General features: G+C 48.2%; 1 protein-coding gene across 1 annotated transcript; it reads left to right on the forward strand.

Moving 5' to 3' along the window:
- Positions 1-572: 572 nt before the first annotated feature.
- On the forward strand, positions 573-3,717 carry LOC100383722 (uncharacterized). Its single transcript, NM_001176359.1, is given in 3 exon segments — positions 573-1,269; positions 2,527-2,682; positions 2,884-3,717. Coding segments are annotated over 3 exon segments (1,146 nt in total). The 5' UTR covers positions 573-763; the 3' UTR covers positions 3,368-3,717.
- Positions 3,718-12,048: the final 8,331 nt, after the last annotated feature.

Consider the following 12,048-nt stretch of genomic DNA (forward strand, 5'->3'; position numbering starts at 1 on the left):
CGGCGGTTTGACCAGGTGTGTCCGGCTGCCACCGCCACCGGTAGGGCGCCGGCGCCGCTGACTGATTACCATGCCCCCGTGACGGTAGACCGTCGTCCCTCTTCGGCTCTTCCCGTTCCCGCCACGCTTACATCTGGTGCTTCTCCTGCATTATTATTACTACTACTCACTGGTCTGGCCTAAAGCACTCTCTAGCCTGCTAGGGGGGGAGAGAGCTGAGGAGGGGGAGGGTGAAGTCTAACCCACTGATGACCTTTGTACCTTGCGATGGAAACAAGCGCATAGCTCCAGGGGATGGGAAAGAAAGAGGCCGGGAAATGGACATGTCGTTTGGGTCTAATCAATTAGTACTACTAGCTAGTAGTTTCTGTCACAAAAAGCTGGATCAATTAAACAAAAGGCCAACCCAAAAAGCAGCTGGTAAAAGAGATACGAAAGAAAAAACAAGAAAAATCCTCTACCCCAACCAACCATCCATCCATCTCTCTCTCTTTCTCTCCATCTAGACTAGCAGTATATCTGCAGTATGTGTGCATCATCTTCCTACACACCTAGACTCTCTCTCTCTCGCGCGCGCGCGAGCACCACGTACACATAAACACACCCCCATCCCTTTCGCCCCCTTTGCCTCACATGCATCACTACGCCCCCACTACCATATAGCCGAATACGCTCGCTTCCCTGGCCCCGTATTGATCTCCCTCTCCTCCCTCGTCCCTCGTCCTTGATAAGTGAGCAAGCGGCAAGAACCAGCGGCGCGCCCATGTCGTCGAGAGACTTATACTTCCACGACGAGCTGGCGTCGCTGTTCGCGCAGCGGCCGGCGCCGGCCGGAGAGGCGATGATGACGCACCAGCACCAGCAGCAGCAACAGGCGCCGGCGTCGTGGTTCGCGGACTACCTGCACGCGGGCGCCCCAGGCATGGGGATGGACTACGACCTGCTGTGCCGCGCGCTGGACCTGCCGCTGCCGGGGGACGACGTCGTCAAGAGGGAGGAGGAGCTGCTGCTGGTGGACACAGGCGGGGACGGAGGAGGCTTCGCCGCGCCCACGCCCACGCCCAGCGGGGGCGGCACGGCGCCGGTCACGCCCAACACCACGTCGTCCATGTCCTCCTCGTCCAGCGAGGCGGCGGGCGGCGCCGCCGGAGGAGGAGGAGGAAGGGAGGAGGACTCGCCGCAGGGGAGGTGCAAGAAGGAGGAAGGGGATGGGGAGGAGAGCAAGGCGCTCGACAAGGGGGAGGAAGACGCTGACAAGGGCAAGAAAGGGTGAGTAGCATGATGACCCATAATTCTTCTTCAGATTCTACTGCTGAGTACTGACTACGTCGACCAAATCCTGCGCTATTCCCTTTCTCTTTTTTTTTTCAACTTCTTGATAGATCTTTCCGCTAGTCATCTTTTTTTCGTGAGACTATTTATCTAGTGTTTTTGGCTGATCCTGAACCAAGATTAGGGGCCGGGCGTCAGTTACTGGGTCTTTTGGATCCTGCTTCCTTCCCTCCCTCACCCTTCTGGTCAACCAGTCATTCTTCGTTCCTCTTCGGTGCCTTGTTCCTTCTTCCCTTTGTTCTTTTTTTTTAAAAAAAATAAGGTAGCGGCAAGGCAAAGGTGTGAATTTGGGTCGGCTAGGGTTTCACACCTGCATGCATGGCACAAGAAAACAAGCACGGAAAAGGTCGGTCATCGTATTGTATTGTATAGCTTAGTCTGCTAGTTAATCCTCCTCCTCTCTTCCCCTTTTGCTTTATGGAATTCATGCTAGCTAGCTACGCCTAGCTTGAACATCATGCACGCCTTCTTCCACTTGGCCAAGATTTGCATCCTCAGCTCAGCTGATTCCATACATATGTTTTTTTTTTGTTCCTGGTTCCTCCTTTTTACTCTTTTTGTTCACCCCCTTTTACCCAGATCATGCCCAAAAAAAAAAACCGAAGATCTCTTGAGAATGGTCCGGCCTAAGGGCTATAGCTCCCCTTGCAGCCCAAGAGATATTTCGTCCCGGCCCCTCTCCAGATGAATTTGTTATGACTCCTTTTCTATGCAATCTTTGTCGCCTATATTATTTACTCACCCCGTCTTAAAATAGTTGACGTTTTTGTTTTCGAATCTATTCTCATAATAAACCTGTCCAAAATACAAATACTAGTAATATCTTTTACGAATCTAGTTAAATTTGAAAAACTTTGTCCGGAGAATACTGGTAGAAAATCTCTGCGCCGGAGCAGAAAAGGGGTGTGCACACAGCACAGCACGCAGTGTGAACCTGTTAAGACCATGTGCTTACTCTAGTAGTCCAGCTGATTCGCACACCCCAGCGCCAACCACCGCGTTTGAACGGGATCCCAGCCAGGCGGCCGGCGCCGGCGGCCGCCTCGCGCTCGCAATCGCAATCGCGTACCGTGTGTCTTAGTTTGAACGAAATCCGCCTCACTTTCCGCTGACCCGGCTAGCTTGCTGCTGGTGGGGACGTCGTACGGGAGGAGCTGATGAGATCGATGCGCACGACGCCGGCTCTTGTTGCAGGTCAGCGGCGGCAGGCAAGGGCAAGGGCAAGGGCGAGAAGCGGCAGCGGCAGCCGCGGTTCGCGTTCTTGACCAAGAGCGAGGTCGACCACCTTGAGGACGGCTACCGGTGGCGCAAGTACGGCCAGAAGGCCGTCAAGAACAGCCCATACCCCAGGTACGTATATGTATATATTGCAGGCATACATTACATACATGATACATGGACATGCACAGAGCACGTATATACGGTTACCCTACTGCTGCATCTGCACTGCACGCACAGTGTCCATGATGTAGCTATAGCTAGACATGCTGCGTTTGCGTGAGCTAATGGTGGGAGCGCTGCGACCGTGATGGCGCGTACGTGTACGTGCAGGAGCTACTACCGGTGCACGACGCAGAAGTGCCCCGTGAAGAAGCGGGTGGAGCGGTCGTCCCAGGACCCGGCGGTGGTGATCACCACGTACGAGGGCAAGCACACGCACCCCATCCCGGTCACGCTCCGCGGCAGCACCCACATCCTCGCCGCGCAGCTGCACCACCACCACAACCACCACCTCGGCGCCTTCCCGACGCCGCTGCCGCAGACGGGCGCGGCGCCGTTCGGGCGGGCTGCAGGCGGAGGCGTCATCGACATGCTGGGGCTCCTGCCCCCGCGCAACCACGGCATGAGCGGCGGCCCGATGAGCGCCGTGGCTGGCGCCGCGACGACGACGGCCGCCACCATTACTACTACCTCCACCACACCGTCGTATCCCCCCTCGCTCCAGATGCAGCACTTCATGGCGCAGGACTTCGGGCTCCTGCAGGACATCATGCTGCCGTCCTTCGGCGGCGGCGGCGGTAACATCCAGCCCTGAATCGATCCCAATTGCTCACCGCCATCGCAAGCGCAGCAAGCTAATGAGGAAGGAAGCTAGCTAGATAAGAGATAGTAGTTTGGTTCTTGTTGATGCTTACCCTCTTTAATCCTTGGTTTTTTTTTTCACCGACGACGATTTACTCCTCTAGACGGGACCGTGCCATGCATATCGGTCCTTGATTTGCCTTTCCGCCTGCAGCTGTACTGGCGCCGGCAGGCCTGGTCTCGTAACGTTTCTTAATTATGCATGATGATCTAGCTAGTCCTTGCAGGTAGTACTAGCCGTTCTTGTACATGTACCTAATTAATCAACTCCCCCGCCGGCTCGTCCTGGCCATGAGCTATGATAATTTTATGCTAGCTCCTCTTTGCATTATATTCCTTCTTCCGTCCATCGCCGTCCAGTTGTTGACTTGTTGTACATGGAACCGAATTAATCATCGATTTCTCTTCAGATCAAATTGCTTCCGCTGGATGATACGTGTGTATCCTTTTATCAGTCTCTTCTTGATGGCAGTAAGATGATGCACCGAAAGGGTCAATCGGTTCCATATATACATCTCTGCTAGCTAGATATATAGTAGCCTATTGTCGTGCGTGATGGGACTGTCCGTGCGCGGTTGGTGCATATTTAGAGTTGTTAATGCAAAAGCAGTGAGAGCGCCATTTTGCTCCTTGCATTGTTTTCGTGCATGCATGTACTACAGTGGCCGCCAGGTCGTTCCAAGAGCTAGTACCAGAAGCACTCATGCATATGGTGGTGAACGTAAAACAGCTGGCTACCTAGAACTAGAGAACGGCCGTGTGTGGAGGAGCGCGTGGTATATATATGATTGATTCCGATCAAGGATTTGGACGGGCGTGCACGTACATTTGAACAAGCTAGCGCGCGCGGCGCGGCATGCAGATGATGGAGATCGACCGATCGTGTCAAACACGTACGGTCAATGTGTTTTGCCAGGAAATTATATTATCGCTAAAAATATATAACGAGAGCTAGAGGTCGCAGCTCTAGACAAAAGATGTGTGTTTTGAACATGGATCAGACGACGCTGGAGGATAGACGATAGATGTTTATTTGGGGTTTTATCTAGACTATATTTCCTTTTACTGGTCCATGATGTGATACTCATGCTCACAAAATATGTGTGTGTACATGTATAAATTATAAACTAAAGCAGGGTTCTTCGAACATCTGAATTATATAGTATAATAATAAGGGGATTGCACCGGCGGTCAAACATTCAGCATGAAATATGACATAGGTTTTGGGTTGTACATGCATGCATGGAGTGGGTGTGGCTTATCTTGCCTCAAAATGCACATATTCATTTTTCCTTAGCATTTACTTCCTGCTTGAAGATATTTAACCTAAATTATTTACCTAACTGGGAAGCAAATAAAACCATTCATATCGATCTCGGCGACATAAAATTAATTGAAACACGCCTAGCTAGAGACATAATAAACTTGAAGTTGTAGGTTTTATGAACGTACACAGTGCTGCATGCGCAACAGAAACTTGCTATCGAATTGCGTCTAACAATAAATTCCTAACAGTGTGAATGCAAACACATACTACTGTATTATTAACAAAGAAGTTCAGAAATAGCCAAGCTAAGGTCCCTAATTCCCACTGGATAAATGTACTTCGTCAAGTGGTCTTGGAGGTCAGGTCAGGTCAGAGTATGTAACACATAGACGTAGAGGCCGTTTGGGACGGCTCTTCCGTGGCTCCAGCTCCGGCTCCGCTACGGAGCTCTCCGAAACGAGTCTGCTGAAATGGCTCTTTAAAGAGAGCAGAAGCCAGTTTAGCTCCTAAGAGCCGGAGCCTAAAAAACCTGCCCTCGCACCGACTCCTCGCCCATTCCAGTGCGCAGGCACCACGTGCAGCCTCTCCCACCACGCGCAGCCTCTCATTGGCGTTCAGTAAAGAGTTGTTTTGCCAAACGATTTGTAAAAGACATCGACTCCGGCAGAGAAGCTGCTCCTTTAAAAGAGCAACGGTTGGAGCCAGTTTTAGAGGAGCCAGAGGCCTCCCAAACAGGCCCGTAGTACACACATGCATGCATGTGACAGAATTCAACTTTCTTCAATTAAAAGCTCGATCGCCTAGCTCTCTCTCTTGACCGAGAGGAAAATGAAATCTACTTTTGCGACCATCCCATTAATTGGTGTGCGAGGCAAAAGGCTCTCTAGACGCCCCCCGGCCCTGCATGCACAGTTGCATGCAGTTGTACTTTCAGAGACCCGAACTTCGTCAAGTAGGACAATTATTATGCCCTTGTTTTCTTTTTACCGGCGCAGCAGCACCCGGCCGTCAGGCAGGATCATATCTGATCAACCCTTGACATATTCCCATCAAGTGGAGGAGTAGCTTTATATGATCAGCTTTAGGCCACCAAAAGCTGTTGCGGACTCCCAAACGCTCAGCTTTTCAGCCAGCTTTTATAAAATTCGTTAGGACAAAAACCATCCAAAATCAACATAAACACATAATAGGTTGAGTCGTTGTAATAGTAGGAATCCGTCACTTTCTAGATCCTGAGCCTTATGAACAACTTTATCTTCCTCCACACGTAATCGTAATGATATTCACATTCTCCCCACAGCCAGATTCTCAGAAAAACTGATCAGAAAAAAGCTGAACCAAACATACCCTTAATTTTATGCGCCTTTTGGCTCGTCCCTTCGATCGAATTCGTACGCACGTTTTGTACTACTGCGCGGTCTCAGAGAGCGCGCACGACAATCAACGACAGATTATTTTAATTGTGTAAGATACTTCTTCTAATGTAAATGAAGAAGTGATTATAAGAGAGAGATGGATGATGGAGCGACACGGTTGGAAGTCCGGGGACGCAAGCAACATGGCCAATAGCGCTCTGCGCTGTTGATGATAGCTACCGGAACCGGACCTACTAGAAGGTCAAAAGCAACATGGCAAAGGTGTGTGCACCAGCTTTGCATCCTCGCTCGCTCTCGCTGCTAGCTGCCCGGCAAGCTAGCCCATCCATTGGTCTGCGTCTCTCTTTTCCTCCGGCACACAAACACAGAAAGAATACTCTTCGGCGAAGACCCGGCCGGCCGTACGTGTTCAAAGTCCACTCGGATGGTTTCATACTATGTACGTGTGCGTCAAGGCCGTACTAAATACTCCCAATGGATGTAGCCGGATCGGTTCAGAACAATGATTTCAAGTCATCCGACTAATTAGGATTAGTCAGGATTAGTTGGGCTAGTCGGCTATTTTGGCTCGATTAGCTAGACGACTCGACTAGATAGGCTGGTCGTCCGACTAATCGCCGATTAGGATGACTAATCGCTCAATTACTATTTCCTAGTCATCCATCCTAGCTAGTGTTTTGTTATTGGGCTATTTTCAGCCCATCTACAGTATACTTTAGACTACCCTCTCCTCTCCTCTGTAATACCTAGCCACCAAACAGTGCACTACATACGTCTCCTACTCTCCTCTCTTGCCATCTCGACTGTTCTAGCCCTTGCCCTTATTCACACATGGTCGCCGGTGGTTGCCCCTTCAGGCCTCATCGGCGGCTACACCACCCTGCCCCTTCCCTTGCTCGTCTGCTGCAGTCTCCACCTGCGACAGCTGTCTCAAGGTTCACTGGCTGCAGTCTCCACCCTGCCCCTTCCCAAGCTCCAGCACACCTGCACCATTGAGGAGATGAGCTCGTCATCTCAAGGTTCCTCCTGCTCCCTCCCAATCCCCCCCTTCTCTGCAGTTCTACCAAACTAGTGGATGGTTGCTGGCTGCTCTAATCCTAAGCTTGTGCTAAGTAGTGACTTTTTAATTTATATAATGTATAGTTGTATATAGGTATATTTATATATATACCTATATAAGTATAACTACTAGACTAGGACGGCCAGGGACCGACTAGGAGTCGACTAATCGTCCTAGTCGTCGCCTAATCACGACTAGCCGCCTGGTTGGCCCTAGAGATTGACCAGGCGACTTGAAATCATTGGTTCAGAACCTTGTACCACACACAGTAACAACACTATGAATTTGGAACTAGCATATCTACCTATATAATAATAGTAGTATTAATAGCAATGGTAGTCAGGCTGCTTGTTTCAGATTAAAGCTAGTTTTCGGATTGTTGTAGCTGTAATCTATAGAATACGGGTGTTGGGGCGAAGGCAAAGACGCCACCCTTCGCTCGAGGCCTTCGCTGAGGTCGCTGGTCTGACAGAGACAAAACGGGCAGGGACACCCTTCGCTCCATTCGGCACCAGACGAAGGCCTGCGGCGGCGCCATCCCGCAGCGCGGCCTCGTTCGGCTCTGAGGCCCACGTGTGATCTGTCCCATTGTAACGGGCCCTGCGTGGCTGCCTTTGTGTTACGGGCCTGATCTGTAAAGGCATGCTTGTAATTACAGCCTGTAACCCTGCTTTATGGGAATATTCTGGGGATAAACTAGGTGTCTGAGGGCACATGCGTCCTTAGCACAAGGCGCTGGGCACTCAGATACCTATAAATACCCCCGCACAGTGCCCGTGAGAGGCTAGATTAACAGAGCTATTGCCCCCGAGCACGTAACCCTGTTGTCGCCACTGTTCACCCCTGTTGGCCTCCTTGCTGCTGAAAGCAAGTTCCAACAACGGGTTAAAGTTAAGCGGACAGACCGAACAGTAGTAATCATAGTAATAACAGCAACAACAGTAATAAAAAGAAGGAAAATAAAATCAAGTGTTTGAGCGCTCTATCGTAGTCTTGACACCGACGGTGGCGCGCGGCCGTCGCGTCGACCATTAATTAGCAGGCAGCTCCAACAAAACAGCAGCTCGGCCCATGACTTTGAACGCAAGCCACGGAGGAGCGAGGTCGTCAAGCCCACCGCTATAATAATAACTCCTGGAAGGGCACCAGCAACCCGCTCGTGGACGTCTGCCTGGCCATCGTCGGCGGCACATGCCATGCATGGAAACTTGACCGGCCCGGCCGCCGGGTTTGGTGGTCAGATAGACTACTACTGTAGGGCAGCGGACTGCCAGACAGAGGAGAGATCAGAAGGCCTCAGGCCCAGGCGCGTGCGTACACGGCCTGACCTTAGCTGCGCCTACACGTATCCGTCGTGCCCACGGGTTCCATAAATAGATATCGGTGTGACGTGACGTGACGTGACGTGACCCCTGCAATTAACAAATCAATCAAGCCGATGGTGCTCGGAGGAAGCTGGATTGCCAAGCCACCCACGACAGCGACGTCGCCGATCGCCCTGCTGCCGCCCGGTCTCGTCTCGTGGGCGATCGATCGATCGATCGGTCGGTCGGCGGGCAGCGGTACCCGTCCGGGGTTTAATTGCGCGTGGCCGTGCGATGGCTCCGTCACAACAGTCCCCCGATTGCCGATTTAAACCCACGCAATCCGTGTATCCGATTTCCCCCGTCCGAGATCAGATTCTCCGACAACCGAATAGGCAGCAATCGCCGACGATCGGACATCGCATGGATGAGGATGAGCACGCCACCAGCGGAGCGTCAGATCAGATCCTGGCATTCTAGTGACGTCATGCATAGCGACGAAACTTTGTCAGACGTATAAACACACCTCCTCACCAAGTCTCTTTGAATATAAACATTTATCCACGAATAATCTCATCTAAAAAAAGAGTAGACATTAACAATTACATCAGACATTGTTCAGCTATTCTCATCTCATATGGGTTGAACGGGATTGAGGGTAATTAGGAGAGATTTAGATTTATTATAGATTTAAACGCATTCAATCTCATCCAATCCACACGGATTGAGATTAAAGCGAACATATGCGATGGTTATATAACCATCAAAGAGATATATCCTTTGACATAGTTTGACATAGAATCAAAGCGAACATGCAGATCTATCTATCGCCTCCATGCATCACGTGGTACATAGTTTAACTTTTTATTTATTGATTAATTAGTTTTGATTTTATCTTTGTGATGCACCACCACTGCGTCCCCGACCATTGACGTTGGTGGCATGAGTCTTCGTGCGCTCGTTGGTTGCACCTCTATTGCTATTTTCATGCGCTCAAACAGTAGCATCCATATCATGGTGTAGAACCCCACTAATAAAATCCACGTGTTGTCTAATATTCTACGCCACACTGGTACTTGCTTCAAAAATTCCCATTACTTACCTTTTAAAGGTGTAGCAACACTAACTTAACACCAACTATACCCTCCATCGTCAACTTCCGAGATCAACGACAATCATGGAGTGGTGGATTTTCGCTTAGGTGGAATAACCTTGTGGCGATAAGGTTATGAAATAGTCTAAACAATGGCACCGTTTATAGTACCATTTTGTTTTCGATCGTGAAAATCCTATGAATGTATTGCAAAAAGTGTAAAAGATATAATAGAGATCAATCTTAAACTGAAAACAAATCATAATACAATATATTTACCTACATAAATATTCATTTCGAACTAATTGATCCTCCAAAGTTACACTATAGTTTATTTCGCACTGCATAAAGTCATAACTTACCTGGTGCAAATTCGCTTCTAGATCCCATGTTTTCTATTATTATTTCGATACTTATTGTTGTGTAATGATATCAGGGTAGTACCATAGGCACCCGATAAATTTGTTGAGTAGGAGAAAAGAGAGAGACATAGGTTGGAGGCTCACCCGATCAGGGAGCTGCTATGACTACCAACACATAAACAATTTATAGAGGTTCAGATTGCAGAAGCTGTAAGACCATACATCCTCTTTATGGTAGATGAATTGATAGAATTGAAGGCGAATATTACATGAGCGTATGTTGTCTGAGTAGGAGGACCCCCTCTGTTTAGCTTCTAGTAGGAGTTCCAATCTAAATCCTAGATGTGTTGCTTTGTGGAAACTATTAGAATCATGGGCTTGCTTGAGCTTAGATTGTATTTCGTAACCCGCGGACACATAATCACACATATATTTTATACGTGCATACATTCATGCACACACATATTATGGGTACACGGATTTACAAGCACGGGTATAGTATTTTTATACCCATGAGAGAAAAAAACTAGTTAGGTTAAAAATTAAACCCGCGTTCGTGCCCGCGGATATAAACTCACATCTAAACCCGTGCCATACAGAGTCATACGAGTAAAATATGTATGTTGTCATTCCTACTCACAAGTGATCTCACCAAAAATAAAGTTGGCATTAGTAATTGTACTTATAACTGGACATAGAGAGCAAATAATTATCTTTTTGTAACTAGACACACTTTCACCGTACCACTTCACCTTATATATACATCCGATCCAGGATCAATATGAAACACAACACAAGTTCTTCCAATTATTTGTTTATATACCATTCTATTATTCAATTTACAAAAAAATTAGCCGACCGTATGTTGCTCCCTTAGTCAGCGACAGAGGAGACAGACGACTTTCTTTTTCACAAGTCAGATTACGCGAACCTGGCGGCAAGCAGAACGGAGGGGTCGGTCATCCCGCAAATGGTGATCCACTAGTCCACTACGACCGCCCGGTGCTGAACTGCTGATTGCATCGTCACGGGCAGGCTAGTTTCTGAGGCAGCGGCAGCAGCGAATGGAAGATGGCCTAGAACTAGAGATGAAAATGGGTACTCGTGACTCGACGACACTCAAGGGGTATTTACTCTGTTAGGTATTTATATGGGCTAAATGTTCTACCCATAGGATTTTTATTGGGAAAAAACCTTCACCCAATGGTTAAACGGGTATTAGAACATTCTACCATCATCTATACCCGTTAAGCCGTGAGTATAAAATATCTGGTATAAAATTAGTCCAAAAGCATGAACTTGGGCTTCAATCATCCATCTCTTTTGACTATTTAACAACCTTTTGGGTGATAATGTCATATAAGGCTTAACAACTATTTGATGACCATGTAATAGAACATGTAATGTGTTATGTAGTATTATCCTAGTGTTGCTACTTTATCCAATTATCTATGGTGTTCTTGAATAGATGATTGAATGGTGCTAGAAATTTTGTAATGATATTTTGATGGATATACTTGGCATTTGTATAATGTAGATGATTAATCTTTGTGGGTATGGGTGATCCGGGGATAAATCCATACCCTCTTGTGAGAATAAGGGTAACCCGATGGGGCTATTTTTTCTGGTGAATACTGGTATGAGATACTAACTGCGTGGAATTGTGCAATAGGTGACCCATACCCATATGGCTAGTGTGGACTGTTTATTGTGTTCACCGAACGGGGCAGTATGCAACGGGCGAATGGCCGTAAAGCACGTGACACCGTTCCTTATTTTGTGTGGGGGGATTTCCGGAGCACGTGAAGGCGTAGCAACACTTGATGGATCCCACAAATTCCCACGAATTCTGCGTGCTGGAGAAACCCTGCTGCAATCACAACAATGATGGTTAGATTTGTAGGTCGAGAACGACGTCTCACTGACTCTCCTGCTGCACGAGCAGTGTCTCTCAACAAATGGCGTAAAATTTGTGTGGTTTAGGAGACGTTTGAATGTACTATAGGTAATAGTTATCTAACTAATACTCCCTTCAACTCATAATATAATACGTAACCACTTTTTATTCTTGTCTCATAATATAAGGCGTGCTCTCTCTAAACATACATACATCGATGCAGTGACATAGTAAGAATTAAATATATTTCTTGGTCTTTAAACCCGAGGTAGTTA

This window comes from Zea mays, chromosome 3, assembly GCF_902167145.1.
Source record: "Zea mays cultivar B73 chromosome 3, Zm-B73-REFERENCE-NAM-5.0, whole genome shotgun sequence".
Classification (NCBI taxonomy): domain Eukaryota; kingdom Viridiplantae; phylum Streptophyta; class Magnoliopsida; order Poales; family Poaceae; genus Zea; species Zea mays.